The sequence below is a fragment of the Hippopotamus amphibius genome, chromosome 1 (genome assembly GCF_030028045.1).
Source record: "Hippopotamus amphibius kiboko isolate mHipAmp2 chromosome 1, mHipAmp2.hap2, whole genome shotgun sequence".
Classification (NCBI taxonomy): Eukaryota; Metazoa; Chordata; class Mammalia; order Artiodactyla; family Hippopotamidae; genus Hippopotamus; species Hippopotamus amphibius.
In genome coordinates, this window is record NC_080186.1 from 179,643,884 (window position 1) to 179,663,112 (window position 19,229).

At 34.8% G+C, this 19,229-nt stretch overlaps 1 protein-coding gene across 9 annotated transcripts in view; it reads right to left on the reverse strand.

Annotated features, from left to right (window-relative positions):
* The window catches only part of DMXL1 (Dmx like 1), a 140,500-nt gene that overhangs the window by 34,609 nt on the left and 86,662 nt on the right, over positions 1-19,229 (reverse strand). For 7 of the 9 annotated variants that reach the window (XR_009053985.1, XR_009053986.1, XM_057736908.1 and 4 more), the window contains 4 exons: positions 13,363-13,448; positions 12,005-12,206; positions 10,634-10,751; positions 7,439-7,501 (listed from right to left, as the gene is read on the reverse strand). Coding sequence is in view for 7 of the 9 variants with exons in the window: in XM_057736908.1 (XP_057592891.1) it covers positions 7,439-7,501; positions 10,634-10,751; positions 12,005-12,206; positions 13,363-13,448 (469 nt within the window). In the remaining 2 variants the exon portion in view is untranslated. The remainder of the gene's footprint in view (positions 1-7,438; positions 7,502-10,633; positions 10,752-12,004; positions 12,207-13,362; positions 13,449-19,229) is intronic. The other 2 variants (XM_057736921.1, XM_057736927.1) reach the window with 1 other exon arrangement.

Below are 19,229 nucleotides of genomic sequence, written 5' to 3' on the forward strand. Positions count from 1 at the left end.
CTTTATCACAATTTTTTAAAAAAGAAATTTTGTGTAGAAACTGATCTGAATAGTGTTTGGGTTCCACAGAGCTTCCCTTAGGAAGTGGAGAAGGGAAACATTCTAACAGACTAACTCCAGGACTCTACTACTATTTCAATTAAAGCAGCAGCATGTTTAAAACTATCAACCCTCATTTTACATATTAGTAAATGAAGTTTCAAGGGTGGAATGAGTTCAATGTCACACAACAGATCTACAGAAAAGCTGTACTCTAGGTTTCATTAGTGGTTTTCAGTTACTCTAACCTTCCACAATGTAAAGCTGCATGCCTGGAGTACTTCAGCATAACTTTAATGATATAATAAAACAAACATGAAGATGAGATCTAAAGAATATCAAAGGCATACTAGAAGGAATTGGGAGGCAATTGGATGAATATAAAATAACACCAATACCCAGAGTATTAGGGAATATAAATATTAAGAAAGAAATAATTTTGTTTTCAAAAGATTATTGCAGAGAAATGAGAGGTAATATCAGCAGAGATTCTATGATGTATTAAAAGGATAAGGGGATATTATGAATAACATTACACCAATAAATATGACAACTGAAATGAAGCAAATTTCCTGAAAGGTATGGACTGCCAAAGCTCACTCAAGAGGAAACAGAAAATCTGAATTGCCCTATGTCTGTTAAAGAAAGTGAAGTTGTAGATTTAAAAACTCCAGGCCCAGATAATTTTTCTGGTGAATTCTACCAAACACTTAAGAAAGAAACAATACTAATTCTACACAAATTCTTCCAAAAAATTAAAAAGGAGAGAACATTTTCCAACTCACTCTATGGGGCCAGCATTTCTTAAACACACACACACACACACACACACACACACACACACACACACACACAAAGAAAAAACAAGCAAACAAAAAAAGATAACACAAAAAACCCCAAAACACTATGAGGAACTACAAACCAATATCTTTCATAAATATAATACAAAAATTCTCAACAAAATTTTTAACAAATCAAATCTGATATATAAAACAGATAATATATCATGACCAAACGGTTCTTATCCTGGGAATGCAAGGTTGATTTAACATCAAACAAATCCATCAATCTATGTAGGCCATATTAACAGAATAAAAAAAGAAAAACCATATGATCATCTTAACAGTAGCCCTCCCCACCCCCCCACCCCCCAATAAAGCATTTGCCAAAATCCACATCCATGCCTGATTAAAAACTCTCAACAACCTAAGAAAAGAAACTTCTTCAATCTTATGAAGGGAGTACTTCCCTGGTGGCACAGTGGTTAAGAATCTGCCTGCCAGAGCAGGGGACATGGGTTGGATCCCTGGTCTGGGAAGATCCCACATGCCACAGAGCAACTAAGCCCTAGTGCGCCACAACTACCGACCCCTCATGCTGCAACTACTGCATGCTGTGCCTAGAGCCCATGCTCCATAACAAGAGAAGCCACCACAATGAGAAGCTTGTGCACCACAATGAAGAGTAGCCCATTACCACATCTAGAGAAAGCGTACATGCAGCAATGAAAACCCAAAGCAGCAAAAAAAAAAAAAAAAAAAAAAATCTTATGAAGGGCATCTAAAAAACCTTACAGATAACATCATACATGATGACAAAAGAGTGAATGCTTTCCCCCCAAGATCAGGAACAAGATAAAAATGTCTGCTTTCACCATTTCTATTAAATGCTGGACCAGAAGTTCTAGTCAGTGCAATAAGACAATAGGGTATTAGCATAAAGATAAACAAATAGATCAATGGTTCAAAATAGAGTACAGAAATAAACTTCCAGATATAGGTCAACTGACTTTTTAAAAGAAAGGCAATGCAGTGGAGGAAAGGATAATCAAAAAGTATTGGAACAACTGATACACAGATAAAAAAAAAGTATCTGCAAACCACACTTAACACCACATTAAAAAATTTACTGAAACTGGGTCATAGGCCTAACTGTAAAACTAAAACTATAAAATATCAACAAAGCAGGTTAGGTTAGGCAAAGATTTTTGTAGAAAGAAAATCCATACACAGAACAAATTTTGATGAGGTCCGATATATCAATTAAGAACTTCTGCAGTTTAACCACAGAGCAGGAAAAAGAAAAAAGAATAAGAAGAATGGAAGACAGTCTCAGAGACCTCAGGGACAACATTAAGCACAGCAACATTCGAATACAGAAGAACAAGAAAAAAAGAAAGGGTCTGAGAAAATATTTGAAGAGATTATAGCTGAAAACTTGCACAGCATGGAAAAGGAAATAGTCAATCAAGTCCAAGAAGCACAGAGTCCCATACAGAATAAACCCAAGGAGAAACACACTGAGACACACATTAATCAAACCAATGAAAATTAAACACAAAGAAAAGATATTAAAAGCAGCAAGAGAAAAGCAACAAATAACATATAAGGGAAAACCCATAAGGACAACAGCTGACCTTTCTGCAGAAACTCTGCAGGCCAGAAGGGAGTGGCAGGATATACTTAAAGTCTTGAAAGAGAAAAACCTATAGCCAAGAATACTTTACCCAGCAAGAATCTTATTTAGATTCGACAGAGAAATCAAAAGCTTTACAGACAAGCAAAAGTTAAGAGAATTCAGCACCACCAAACCAGCCTTACAACAATTGCTAAAGGAACTTCTCTAGGCAGGAAACACAAGAGAAGGAAAAGACCTACAAAAACAAACCCAAAACAATTAAGAAAATAGTAACAGGAACATACATATCAATAATTACCTTGAATGTAAATGGATTAAATGCTCCAACCAAAAGACAGACTGGCTGAATGGATATAAAAACAAGACCCTTATATATGCTGTTCACAAGAAATCCACTTCAGACCTAGGGACACATACAGACTGAAAGTAAAGGGACAGAAAAAGATATTCCATGCAAATGGAAGTCAAAAGAAAGCTGGAGCAGCAATACTCATATCAGACACATTAGACTTCAAAGTAAAGACTATTACAAGAGACAAGGAAGGACACTACATAATGATTAAGGGATCAATCCAAGAAGAAAATATAACAATTGTAAATATCTATGCACCCAACATAGGAGCACCCCAATACATAAGGCAAATGCTAACAGCCATAAAAGGGGAAATCGACAGGAACACAATAATAGGAGACTTTAACGCCCCACTTACATCAATGGACAGATCATCCAAACAGAAAATAAATAAGGAAACACAATCTTTAAATGACACACTGGACCATCTTGACTTCATTGATATTTATAGGACATTCCATCCCAAAACTACAGAATACACTTTCTTCTCAAGTGCACATGGAACATTCTCCAGGATAGATCACATCTTGGATCACAAATCAAGCCTCAGTAAATTCAAGAAAACTGAAATTGTATCAAGCATCTTCTCCAACCATAACACCATGAGACGAGATATCAATTACAGGAAAAAAACTGTAAACAATACACACACACGAAGGCTAAACAGTATGCTATTAAACAACCAAGAAATCACTGAAGAAATCGAACAGGAAATAAAAAACTGCCTAGAAACAAATGACAATGCAACACAATGACCCAAAACCTATGGGGTGCAGCAAAAACAGTTCTAAGAGGGAAGTTTATAGCAATACAATCCTACTCAAGGAACAAGAAAAATCTCAAATCAACAACCTAAACTTACATCTAAAACAATTAGAGAAAGAAGAACAAAGAAACCCCAAAGTGAGCAGAAAGAAAGAAATCATAAAGATCAGATCATAAATAAATGAAAAAGAAATGAAGGAAACAATAGCAAAGATCAATAAAACTAAAAGCTGGTTCTTTGAGAAGATAAACAAAATTGATAAACCATTAGCCAGACTCAGGAAAAAAATGGAGAAGATGCAAATCAACAGAATTAGAAATGAAAAAGGAGAAGTAACAACCAACACCACAGAAATACAAAAGATCATGAGAGACTACTACAAGCAACTATATGCCAATAAATTGGATAACCTGAAAGAAATGGATAAATTCTTAGAAAACTACAATCTTCCAAGACTGAACCAGGAAGAAATAGAAAATATGAACAGATCAATCACAAGCACTTAAATTGAGACTGTGACTAAAAATCTCCCAACAAACAAAAGCCCAGGGCCAGATGGCTTCACAGGTAAATTCTATCAAACATTTAGAGAAATGCTAACACCTATCCTTCTCAAACTCTTCCAAAATATAGCAGAAGGAGGAACACTTCCAAACTCATTCTACAAGGCCACCATCACCCTGATACCAAAACCAGATAAAGATGTCACAAAAAAAGAAAATTACAGGCCAATATCACTGATGAATATGGATGCAAAAATCTTCAACAAAATACTAGCAAACAGAGTCCAACAGCACATTAAAAAGATCATACACCATGATCAAGTGGGGTTTATCCCTGGAATGCAAGGATTCTTCAATATATGCAAATCAATCTGTGATATGTCATGTTAACAAATTGAAGGATAAAATTCATATGATAATGTCAATAGATGCAGAAAAAGCTTTTGACAAAATTCAACATCCATTTATGATAAAAACTCTCCAGAAAGTGGGCACAGAAGGAAATTGCCCCAACATAATAAAAGCCATATATGAGAAGCAAATATCATTCTTAAATGGTGAAAAACTGAAAGCATTCCCTCTAAGAACAGGAACAAGGCAAGGGTGCCCATTCTCATCACTATTATTCAACATAGTTTTGGAAGTTTTAGCCACAGCAATCAGAGAAGAAAACAAAATAAAAGGAATCCAAATTGGAAAAGAAGAAAACCATAATCCAAAAAGAAACATGTACCACAATGTTCACTGCAGCACTATTTACAATAGCCAGGACATGGAAGCAACCTAAATGCCCATCAACAGATGAATGGATAAAGAAGATGTGGCACATATATACAATGGAATATCAGCCATAAAAAGGAATGAAATCAAGTTATCTGTAGTGAGGTGGATGGACCTAGAGTCTGTCATAGAATGAAGTAAGCCAGAAAGAGAAAAACAAATACCACATGCTAACACATATACATGGAATCTAAAAATACGGTACAGGTGAACCCAGTGACAGGGCAACAATAAAGATGAAGATGTAGAGAACGGACTTGAGGACATGGGGTGGTGGGTGAAGGGGAAGCTGGCACGAAGTGAGAGAGTAGCACTGACATACATACACTACCAAATGTAAAACAGCTAGCTAGTGGGAAGCTGCTGTATAACACAGAGAGATCAACTCGATGATGGGTGATGACTTAGAAGGGTGGGATAGGGAGGGTGGAAAGTAGCCATGGTAGGGAGGTGATATGGGGACATATGTATAAATACAGCTGATTCACTTTGATGTACAGCAGAAACTGGCACAACAGTGTAAAGCAATTAAACTCCAATAAAGAGATTAAAAAAAAAAAAGAACTTCTGCGGTTTAAAAGAAATTGTAAAGGGAATGAAAAAACAAGAAATCAACTAGGAGGAAATATTTTAAAATCACATATTTCATCTGTATTTAAAATACCTAAGGAACTGCTGAAACTCAAGAAAACATACAACCGTATAAAAAATAGACACGATATTTGAAAAGATACTTCAAGCAAAAAGTTACACAAATGGCAAATAAGCACATCATTAAGATGCTCAATGCAAATTAAATCCATAATGAACTACCACTACACATCTACTAGAGTGGCTAAAATAAAAAGGCTGACCAACCTAAGTGTTGGTGAGAACATTAAGCAACTGATTTCGTACACTGTTGCTGAGAATGTAAAATGGTACACAGAAAAATACTTAAGCAGTTCCTTAAAAAGTTAACCATACACTTACAATATGATCCAGTTGTTTCATTCCTAGGCATCTATACAAGGGAAAGACAGCATATGCCCATACAAAGAAACTTATGCATGAATATGGTAACTAGTCTTATTTGAAACAGCCCCAAAATGGAAACAGCTCAAGTGCTCATCGATAGACAAGTGGACAAATTGTGGTACAGTCATACAAGGAATATACTTCAGCAATAAAAAGGAATGAACTACTGAAATACACACTATGGAGGAATCTCAAAATAATTATGCTAAGAGAAAGGATATGGGAAAAAAAGACATATTGTATGATTTTATTTACATAAAATTCAAGAATATGCAAGCTAATCAATAATGTCAGGAAGCAGATTGGTAGTTGCCTGAGAGAAAGAGGGCAAAGGTAGGAAAGGAGAAGCAAGGAAGGAGTTAAAGTTTTGAGGGTGATGGATATAATCATTATCTTGATTGTGATGATGGCTTCACCAATGTATGCTATGCCAAAGCTGGACAAACTCTGCACTTTAATAAATACGTGTAGTTACTTTATGTCAGGTATATCTACAAATCTGTTTAAAAAAAAGTGTAGCAGATGGCTTGGAAAATTCTGGCCAAAAATGGTTATGATGTTAACCAAACAGAATGACTGCCTTTTGATATAGTGTGATGACTACAGAAATACAACATTCTGATCATTAACATTTTATAAATTCTGTCAAAAGAAAAGTCTTAGGATAAGAATTCATGATAATGTATAGACTATAAGAATTAATGATTACCCGGGCAAAGAGTATTATTAACTGATTAAAAGCCTGAATTACACTCTCAAAACTTCCAAAGGCCGTCAGAAATTTCCAAAGTTACATACAGATAGCATATATTTACTCTGCCAAAGTTTTAGTTATAATATACACTTTATATCAAATCAGTCTTTTTAAATTAATTGCATAGAATCCCTTGGGAAAGAAAAAGAAGTGGGAATTAGTAGCCTTAAAAAAATATTTTGAGATGTTTTTCCCCTAAAAATTACTCTGAGATTGTCTTAAAATAAGAATATGAAACATATGAGTTAAATACCAACCGACTAAAAGTTGTATTTGAATGTGCAATCACAGAACATTTGGGAGTTATTTTATGACTGTACAAATTCCCATCCTTTCTGCTCTTGTTCTCAAGTACTCTGAGTGCTTACTATGCATAAGGCAATGTGCTGTGTGCTACTAGCACCAGTAAAACAAATACATAATAGCATCTGATATATTTTAAGTAATTAACATCATAGGAGAGAATTTTAACTTCAAAAGTGATACCTGCAGAAACAGAATAATACTTCTATACTTCTATAATACTTTCTGTAATTATATTTTATTAAGAACTTTTGTTTTATTTACTCAGAAAAATCTGTAGCCAAAACACGATACATTCAACTCCCTTTAAAATTGCACTCTCTTAATAACAAAACAGAAACAATTTTTATGATTGCAATATTTAACTTGTTAAAAAAAAAGAGTAATTTGAGAAAACAGTAACTTAATTGCATTGGAAACAAAGTCCAGTCCAAAACTAAAATGCAAACACTGTTTTTCTTGTTAAAGAATGCAATTTCTAATTTCAGTTGAATGATATTTTGTACCTTATTGATGTTTGGCTCCTCCATCATAGAATTTTTGATGGTTTCACAGTTGTCCTCTAATGACTTCATCAAGAAAGAATAACCACATGACAAAGAGTAAAGATGAGATGTAACATGCAAAATACTGGGGATATTTTTTTAAATTTTATTTTTAACCAAATTTACTAAAAAAACAACACTGGACTGACATTATATTTTAAATTTCATATATTTTAAAAGAAGCATGTGTGGGGGAAAACTTAATCCCATGGAACTCATTAACCATCGCTATAAATTTTATTCTATTTCCTAAGAAATTTTTACTCACTTCACTCATTTAAAATGTTGACACTAAAGCAAGATTGAGCCCAGAGTACTTTATACCACAGATTTCAGAGCTACTAGTGCCAGAGTACTACCAACTGAAAATTAAAGTCAAATTGTTCTCTTACACACTATTACGTCTTGTCTCCGTTATGATATCTCATTCCTAAAGGAAAACCTCCTGATTAGAAAATGTTTAATTCCTAGGTTTCTAATTCTTTCCTTCTCTTGATTTAGCCAGAAATAGTCAATAAAATGCCTGGAGGCACATATCCTTTTTAAAAGGAGATGTTAGCACTTGTTAAAGAAAGAGATGGTTCAAGACCTTTAGTTTTCAGAAAATGAAAGAAAACAGAAAAAGGCAAAGATGACAGCTGTCAAGCATTCTTCTTGGGAATGATTCAGATACAGTCTATTTGCAGCTATCTAAACTTTACTTCCAAATAAGCACAAATAGGGAAGAACTTCTATTTTAAAAATGCATGTGCCAGCAAATTACATTATATAGGAAAAGAAAAGATCTGAGGATACACCAGAATTTTAATGTCAGATGAAGAAAATTTCACTTCCACATGTAAAGGAATAAAGAAACAGCAGCAGTCTCAAAATACTCTCCAACATCTCCCATCGAAAATACAGGGCCTGCCATGTATCTATTAACATTTCCTAACCATCTGAAAAGTCACAGTGACTTGGGCTCAACTATTTAAGTGTAATCACGTCATAAAACAGGGAGATGGAAGGTAATGTTAACAACACAAAAAGGCTAGTCAACTTTCCAGTAAAGATTAAATAATTTTGTATCAACTCTATAAAGTTAATATTTGATTCCATCTAATCTATGTTTTACTACATAAAATTTTTCTTTTCATATTTCCTTTTTCAAAATGTCACCCTCACCATCAAGAATAAAACAAAGCAGTTACAATAAATTTCTAACAACTACCATTAATCATGCCAGGTTTTAAACAAGTTAAATCTGCTAATCAAGGTATTGCAAGGTATATCATATTCATTTTGGAAAGAAAAAAAAAGACCAACTAAAATCAGAGAAAATATTTAGCTTAATGATAGCTATAAACCTTTTAGTCCAATATTCATATTCATTCTTTTGATTAAAATAATTACAATACAAAAATAACTAAAATTTTAAGATATAATGAAATTCCTAAGAAAACTGAAAATAAAACAGCAGAGGAATTTAACAGGTATAGTTGTACTCATTTATCCATTATCCTTCCTTATGCATTCTGGCTTGGTTATGCTTCTCTATTCCCTCAATGATTCTATTTCCTGATTCAACTAGATGACCTAGTGGTAAACTAGTTTTTTGTTTTGTTTGTTTTGAGAATGATTTCATTTCCCAAATGCACTAAATATATCAGCAGTGGAGAAATTTTTTATTTTCACAACTATATTAATCAAATATGGAAATGGTTTTTAATAAATGATTTTGTACTTGAAGTTACTATGCCAATTCATACAATTGCATCAAAGAAATCAAAGAAGTAATAACAAGCACAGTAAACATGCTTTTTATACAGAATGCAGCAGTGCTTTACATACCATTATCAGGATGCTTTAACTTGTAATAAATTATTTTAGGCAAAGGTATACTTAAAATAAGAAACAATTACCTCACCAGTAAACATATTCTAATTACTCTGACACTCTTATCCAGCACATTCATTTTTAATTTTATTTATCCAGAAATTTTCTTAAATTGTTTTAAAGGTAACTCATATGCTAAATATTTAAGATATATCTCACATAAGGTTAAAAAGAAATATACTAATATGTATTATATCTATTTGTATCTACTGTTTGCCTAGATTTCAATGTTTTATAAGGTACACGTGTCAAAAATCTTCGAAGTTAGCAAGAACGCTATGTTTTGTTTCCTGACTTGGCTAATTCAAATATATTTACATAATGAGGCTAATAGTAAATAACAACACATGCAGTTGCCTCTTATAAATTAGTTCTTAAACTGAGAGTCGAGATATATGTAATTTTCCTTTTTCAATAAGGTTAGGTGCCATCTTGCTTTTTGCTAACTTGTCTATTAAGAAGCCATTCTATTTCCTTATTTTTCCAACTGAAATATCTTCCTTTTTTCCTCCCACTTCAAAAACTACAAAGCTTGCTTTTAGATCAGTTCAGTGCTTGTCAAAGTGTGATCCACAAACCAGCCACCAGTCTTGAACTCTTTATTACTGATCCATGAGAAGATAAGGAATTAACTACATCACTAAGCCCACTGTTTAGCTCATCCAATACTTTTTAATAGCAAAAGTATTTCAAAGAAGGAAGCAATATGTTAATTTATATTCCAGTGCAAGTTCCCCTTATCATCAAACTGGACTTATTACTAGCACTGAACTAAATGAGATGATAATATGATGATAACATCAGGTAAAATCAACCAATTGCAGTACAATTATAAATTAATTTGAGTTTGTAAAATTTTACTAAGAAGTATAATCAATACAAAAAAAAAAGAAAATGTACGTATTTGAAATGTTTTCAGTTTCAATGAAACTTCTAAGATAAACTTTATCACAGGAAAATGATGAGAAATTTCCACTTTGTCTCTTAAAATGGTAATCATGATAACTCAAAACCAGGGAACAAGATACAGAATTTTAAGTCCAATGATATCTTTTTGGGAAAGAAAAAGTCCCAAATACATATGAATTAGTTACTTTAAATTAAACTGGCTAGGAAAATACTGACCCTCTCTATCCCTTTTCTATGCATTAACCACATAATACATGTTTCTGATATAAAAAATCCGTTTTTTAAAAGTCTCTAAAATGCAAGTTATTCTTTAGAGTTGAAAATACAAAAGACTAATGATAAAATAGCAAACAAGTTTTAATTTATACAGACCTCATTTAGACACCTTTTCTTTGTGAATATATTTCTGATAAAGGTTTCCTGAATTTCTTCCTGCTTCACCAAGTACTGCCAAAGTCTCTTCACAGACAGTGCCAGATGGTGTTTAGATCTACAGAGAGAAAATATATTTCATCATACACTTCAGAGATTTCTGGTTAATCTGACTATATTTCCTTGCTGCTATATGAACGTTTATAATAATAAATTAACTAGAATCAGACCACAGCATCTAGGGTAGCAATCAGCAAACTCTTTCTTAAAAGAAGAGATGGTAAATATTTCAGGCTTTGTAGCCCGTATGGTCTCCTTCCCACAACCATTTAACTTCACCACTGAAGTGGGAAAGCAACCATAGGTAATATTAAAATGAAAGGGTGTGGCTGTAACACATAAAGCTTTATTTACAATGCAGGAGGGGTGGATTTGGCCTCACGGGTTGCAGTTTGCTGACCTGAACCTAAGAACATGAGATCTAACAAAAGAGGTATGCTTCCTAGAAAAGATCTAGAAGCAAAGTTACTCAAAGTGTTTGTGAACACATAATGGACCATGAAGTCTGTTACTTATGTGCAATGAGGCAAGAGCCTGTGAAAGAATGTAAATCAACTATGTCACTAAGCCACAAAATACACTGTTTAGTTCACTTAATATTTTTGGTAGTAAAACTTTCTTAACGAAGCAAGCACTGAATTGATTTACATTTTGGTGCAAATGCTTTATCTCCTCACGTACAGCAAAACAGTTTGCTAAGTAGCTGTTCCAAATAGCTCTGCTCCAGAGCAGGTGTCGGGAAACACTGGCCCACAGCTCAAATCCAGCCTACCTTTCATATTCAAAAATAAAGTTTACTGACATTACTATATTTAGAATAGATAATCAACAAGGACCTACTGTATAGCTAAGGGAACCTGTCTCAATATTCTGTAATAACCTAAATAGGAAAAGAATTTTAGAAAGAATGGAGACTTGTATGGGTATAAGTGAATCACTTTGCTGTACACCTATAACTAACACATCATTGTTAATCAACTATATTCCAATATAAAATAAAAAAAAGTTTATTGGATCACAGCCATGCCCACTCATTTACTGTTTATGGTTGCTTTCACTCTACAATGGCAAAACAGAACAGCTGCAACAAGGATTGTAGGGCCAGCAAAGCCTAAAATATTTTCTATATGAACCTTTGCAAGAAATGTTTGCTAACATCTGGACTATAATATGCATCACACAGAGACACAGATATGAGCCTATAACATCATATTAAACACAGAAGTACTAAAATATTTTTCTTAAACACCACCTGACAACATTCTGATTTAGTAAAACTCTTATTAGAACAGTGTTCATATAAAAACCTACTTGAAAGGAGTGTTTGTAGGTTCCAGTAAAGCTTTGTGGCGGAGAATTGCAGGACCTGCAGACACACTCTCTTCAGAGGTATGACTTGCGATATAGTTTTGCGGTGGCCCCCCATGGATTTCAAGTCGTCGGAGAAGAACTTGTTCCCAACACTGAAGAGTTTTTAGAATGGCATGACAAAGTGGTGAACTAACTGGAAGCTCTAAAAAGAGAAAATAAAATTGACCCACATTTATCCTCCAAAGTAAAATGCTATATCAATGTTAAGAATGACCGAAATAAGAAATAAACACACATTCTGGCAGAGGAGATGTGAAGGAGAGGTGGGAAAAGAAATCTAGAGGACTGAAAAGAAGAATGTCATAAATCTGTACAGCATTTCAACGTAATTACTGGTCTAGGACAACAGAAAAAAGGACAATCTAGGTCAAAATTACATCATACCTTTACTTCTAGAACTTGAAATAACATTTGTGACTTGTGATTGAAATAACTGCTATAGCAATTACTTCTTTTGTCTTTAATTTCACATGAAAAAATGTACCTGAATATTATAAAAATATGTCTGGGAGGAAAATTAATTGCTTTAAACTTCTGTAGCAGCCCAATTTATGTACAGCATATAAATAGACTTCTTTTGAAAATTAAAATACACAAGGTAAAAAAAGTAAAATACTTATTACAAAACTGGAAAGTGTTGCACTTTCCAGTTCTATACTTCCCTTCTCCTGAATCCTGATCCCACTTTCAACTTTTAGCTCTTCCTGCTATTTACCTTCAAAAATCTACACAATATGTTTATTGTGAATTTTCGATTTTTTTCACTTTTAGAAATGATCTACTGATTTACTACTTTGAAATATGAGAATAAACTTCCCCTCTCTCCATCATCCCAATATAGTCCATAATACTTTTTAGTTAAATTGGTATTTTAGTGTCTACCTTGTTATATATATACAGATACAGATCACAGCTGAATTACTTGGTATACTATCATGCCCCTTTCTTTCCTATACAACTTCTCCTCCCTCGTAGTTAATAATTACTAAATTTTTGCTTTTGTTTAGTTTCCTATGTGTCTACAACTATTAAATCCCCAACACCTTGGCTAGAGCTATAAATGCAGTCTCTACACAGTCAATCACATCAGCTTCAACTTCCCTGCTTTCTTGGACCCTGTCCTCCTAAGAGCACCTAACAATATGATAGACCCATTTATAGATGGTTGCTTTGGTTAAAAGAATCCAATCTTCTACAATAAAAGTTACTAAACTTTTTCTCCACTACTTGAAAAAAAAATACAAAATAAATCAATCAAAAGCAATGGCAATCTAAGTTCATGTTAAGCTATTTATTACCTGCAAGATCATGACCTGCAAAGGGATAGAAAGTCTTCAAATTGTTGAGCACCAACTGCACCATTGCCAAACGCATCAATGACCAACTAAAAATGAAGCAACAGTAGATCTGTTAAAAATTAACTTAGGGATTGAGACGACTACACCACTCTTTGTCCCAACAACTCACTACTAGGAATCTACCCTGAAGATATATCTCCACAAAAACAAAACAAGATGTGCATGCAGTTACTTATGTCAGCATTATATACAATAGCAAAAGAGCAGAAACAACCCAATTACCCACTAGGAGAGTAATGGGTGAATAACTAACTTCGAATCGTGGAATATCTTAGGGTAGCCATAAAAGAGAATAAAAAGAGATCTGTAAATGTTGAAATGGAGTGAACCCCAGCATATATTAACAAGTAGAAAGTTATAAACATTGTATATAGTATGCTACCTGCTACCTTCTGTGTAAGAAGGCAGTGGAAATAAGATTTTACACACAAAAAAAGACACACACACACACTCTTACTTTTGAAAACAGAAGGATAAACCAGAGACTAATAAAAATAAGTATTTGTAGAGGGTGTAGAGGAGAACTTGGGTGGAAGAGACATGAGACTTCAGATTTTATATTTTAATACAGATTTCCTTTATTGATTGATTGATTGATTGATTGATTGGCTGGCTGCACTGGGTCCTCATTGCTGCACCCAGGCTTTCTCTAGTTGTGGCGAGTGGAGGCTACTCTTCATTGTGGTGCACGGGCTCCCCATTGCGGTGGCTTCTCTTGTTGTGGAGCACGGGCTCTAGACACGTGGGCTTCAGTAGTTGCAGCACATGGGCTCAATAGTTGTGGATCACAGGCTCTAAAGCACTGGCTCAATAGTTGTGGCATACAGGCTTAGTTGCTCCGCGGCATGTGGGATCTTCCTGGAGCAGGGATCGAACCCGTGTCTCCTGCATTGGCAGGCAGATTCTCAACCACTGCGCCACCTAGGAAGCCCAAGTCCCTCCTTTTCTGATTTAAAAAAAGATATTTTGGCTTCTTTTTTCAAGCAAAAAACTTATTTCTTAGAGTACTGGTTTTTTATTACTCTTAATTGTGGTAAAATACACATAACATCTTAACTACTTTTAAGTGTACAGTTCAGTGACATTAAGTATATTCATATTGTTGTGCAGCCATCACTACCATCTACTTCCAGAATTCTTTTCATCTTCAAAAACTGAAACTCTATAACCATTCAACAATAACTCCCCATTTCCCCCTTCTCCCAGCACGAGGCAACCACCATTCTACTTTCTGTCTCTATAAATTTGACTACTCTAGGTATCTTACATAAGTGGCATCATACAAGTATTTGTCTTTCTGTGCCTGGTTTATTTTACCCAGCAAAATGTCCTCAAGATTCATCCATACTGTAGCATATGTTAGAATTTCCATCCTTTTAAAGGCCAAATAATGTTTTACTCTATGTATATACCACATTGTTTACTGCATTCAATCTGTTAACAGATACCTGGGTTGCAATTATCCCTTGACTATTATGAATATGAGTGTACTATTACCAGTTCAACACCCCGCTTTCAATTTCTTGTGGTATATATCCAAAAGGGAAATTGCTGGGTCTCATGGTTCTACTATTTGTTTGTTTTTTTAATTATTTTATTTTATTTATTTTATTATTATCATTATTATTTTTTGGCTGCACTGGGTCTTCGTTGCTATGCACAGGCTTTCCCTAGTTGTGGCAAGTGGGGGCTACTCCTCATTGTAGTGCATGGGCTTCTCATTCCAGTGGCTTCTCTTGTTGTGGAGCATGGGTTTAGGCGTGTGGGCTTTAGTAGTTGTGGCATGTGGGCTCAGTAGTTGTGGCTCGCAGGCTCTAGAGCGCAGGCTCAGTTGTTGCGGCACGCAGGCTTAGTTGCTCTGCAGCATGTGGGATCTTCCCAGATCAGGAATCGAACCTGTGTCCCCTGCACTGGCAGGTGGATCCTTAACCACTATGCCACCAGGATAGTCGCCCACGGTTCTGCTTTTAATTTCTGAGGAACTGTCATACTGTTTTCCACAGTGGTTGCACCAGTTTGCACTCCTACCAACAGTACACAAGGATTTCAATTTCTCTACATCCTTGCCAACATCGTTATTTTCTCTTTTTTTTGATAGCAGCCAATCTAATGGGTGTGAGGGGATCTGTCATTGTGGTTTTGATTAGCATTTCCTTAATAATTTGTGATAGTGAGTATCTTTTCATGTGCTTATTTGAAAAATATGTCTGTTCAATGCATTTGCCTATTTTTTAATTGGGTTATCTGGGTTATTTTGTTGTTGAGTTACACAGATTGACTTTTGAGCCATGTAAACATTTCATATATTCAAAAAACAAAATCAGGGGAAAAAAACACAGTACACCAGCAAGTAAAAATCTCATACCGATACCAACACCAGACAAGATATCACAAAAAAATAAAATTACAGGCCAATATCACTGATGAGCACAAATGCAAAAATCCTCAACAAAATACTAGCAAATCGAATCCAACAACACATTAAAAGGCTCATACACCACGGTCAAGTGGGATTTATGTCAGGGATGCAAGGATTCTTCAATATATGTAAATCAATCAATGTGATACACCACATCAACAAAGTGAAAAATAAAAACCATATGATCATCTCAATAGATGCAGAAAAATCTTTTGATAAAATAATTCAACACTGATTTATGACAAAAATTCTCCAGGGACTTCCTAGGTGGTGCAGTGGTTAAGGATCTGCCTGCCACTGCAGAGGACACGGGTTTGAGTCCTACTCCAGGAAGATCCCACATGCTGCAGAGCAACTAAGCTTGTGCCCCACACTATTGAGCCTGCGCTCTAGGACCCGTGAGCCACAACTGTTGAGGTCATGTGCCACAACTACTGAAGCCCACGTGCCTAGAGCCTGTGCACCATAACAAGAAAAGCCACTGCAATGGGGAGCCTGTGCACCACAATGAAGAGTAGCCCCCGCTCGCCACAACTAGAAAAAGCCTGTGTGCAGCAACAAAAACTCAATGCAGTCAATAAATAAAGAAATAAATTAATTAAAAAAACAAAAAACGAAACAAAACTCTCCAGAAAGGGGCATAGAGGGAACATACCTCGACATAATAAAGGTCATATATGACAAACCCACAGCTAACATCATACTCAATGGTGAAAAACTGAAAGCATTTCCTCTAAGATCAGGAACAAGACAAGGATGTCCATTCTCATGACTTTTATTCAACAGTTTTGGAAGTTCTAGCCATGGCAATCAGAGAAGACAAAGAAATAAAAGGAATACAAATTGGAAAAGAAGTAAAAGTGTCACTGTCTGCAGATGACATGATACTATACATAGAAAATCCTAAAGATGCCACCAGAAAACTAATAGAGCTCATCAATGAATGTGGTAAAGTTGCAGGATAGAAAATTAATACAAAGAAATCTCTTGCATTCCTATACACTAGCAATGAAAGATCAGAAAGAGAAATTAAGGAAACAATCCCATTTACCATCGCATCAAAGAGAATAAAATACCTAGGAATAAGCCTACCTAAGGAGGCAAAAGATGTGTACTCAGAAAGCTATAGGATACTGATGAAAAAAAATCAAAGATGACCCAAACAGATGGAGAGATACACCATGTTCTTGGATTGGAAGAATCAATATTGTCAAAATGACTATACTACCCAAAGTAATCTACTGATTCAATGCAATCCTTTCAAATTACCAACAGCATTTTTCATAGAATTAGAAAAAAAATTTTTTACAACTTGTATGGAAACACAAAAGACCTCGAATAGCCAGAGCAATCTTGAGAAAGAAAAATGGAGCTGGAGGCATCATGCTCCCTGACTTCAGACTGTACTACAAAGCTACAGTAACCAAAACAGTATGGTACTGGCACAGAGACAGAAATATAGATCAATGCAACAGGACAGAAAGCCCAGAGATAAACCCACATACCTATGGTCACCTAATCTATGACAAAGGAGGCAAAGATATACAATGGACAAAAGACAGTCTCCTCAATAAATGGTACTGGGAAAACTGGACAGCTAAATGTAAAAGAAAGAAATTAGAACACTCCCTAACACCATGCACAAAAATAAACTCAAAATCAATTAAAGACCTAAATGTAACACCGGTTACTATAAAACTCTTAGAGGAAAACATAGGCAGGACACTGACATAAATCACAGGAAGATCTTTTTGATCCACCTCTAAGAGTAGTGAAAATAAAAGCAAAATGAGCAAATGGGACCTAATTAAACTTAAAAGCTTTTGCACAGCAAAGGAAACCATAAACAAAACAAAAAGATAACCCAAGGAATGGGAGAAAATATCTGCAAACTAAGTGACGGAGAAGGGATTAACATCCAAAATATATAAAGAGCCCATGCAGCTCAATATCAAACAAAAAACAACCCAATCAAAAAATGGGTGGAAGATCTAAATTGACATTACTCCAAAGATGACATACAGATGATCAAAAAGCACATGAGAAGATGCTCAACATCACTAATTATTAGAGAAATGCAAATCAAAACTACAATGAGGTATCATCTCACACCAGTCAAAATAGCCATCATCAAAAAAACTACAAACAAATGCTGAAGAGGGCATGGAGAAAAGGGAACCCTCCTACACTGTTGGTGGGAATGTAAACTTGTACAGCCACTATGGAGAACAATATGGAGGTTCCTTAAAAAACCAAAAACAGAGCTACCATATGATCCTGCAATCCCACTCCTGAGCATATATCCAGAGGAAACCATCATTTTAAAAGATACATGCACCCTAATGTTCACTGCAGCACTATTTACAATAGTCAGGACATGGAAGCAACCTCAATGTCCATCAACAGAAGAATGGATAAAGAAGATGTGGTACATATCTACAATGGAATATTACTCAGCCACAAAAAAGAATGAAATAATACCATTTGCAGCAACATGTGTGGATCTAGAGATTCTCATACTGAGTGAAGTAAGTCAGAGAAAGACAAGTATCATGATATTGTTTATATGTGGAATTTAAAACAATGGTACAAATGAACTTATTTACAAAACAGAAATAAGGTACAGATGTAAAAGAAAAAAAAAGTTACCAAGGGGGAAAGGGGAGGATAGATAAACTGGGAGACTGAAATTGACATATACACACTACTATATATAAAATAGATAGCTAATAAGAACCTACTGTTTAGCACAGGGAACTCTACTCAATACTCTGTAATGACCTATATGGGAAAAGATTCTAAAATAGAGTGGATATATGTATACGTATAACTGATTCCCTTTGCTGTACAGCAGAAACACAACATTTTAAATCAACTATTCTCCAATAAAAATTAATTTTAAAAAATCTCATAAACATACTTCTTTACAATAAAGGAATACTTCATTTTCCCTAGTATACTTGTTTTTTTTCGGAAAATTTATATTTTCCTATCACACAATTAACATACCATGTCATAATAAAATATATACACCTTTCCGATATAAACAACATTATCATATTATCACTTATGCATCTAAGGAAAATAATGCATCGTTGGAACTTTGAGAGTGAATGTTTTGAACATTTATGATTTTTATATGTGGAATTCATTTTTAAGACTGTAATCACTGACATCTTTGAGTACTCGTGTACTGAAAAGACATTAGATCTTTTAGGCTAAAACAATGGGGTTTGTTTATTATAGGGCGCAAAGGACACAGAATGATCTGATAGCAAGATTTATGAGAACTGAAAAAAATTATAGGGACTTCCCTGGTGGCGCAGTGGTTAAGAATGCACCCGCCAATGCAGGGGACACAGGTTTGAGCCCTGGTCCAGGAAGATCC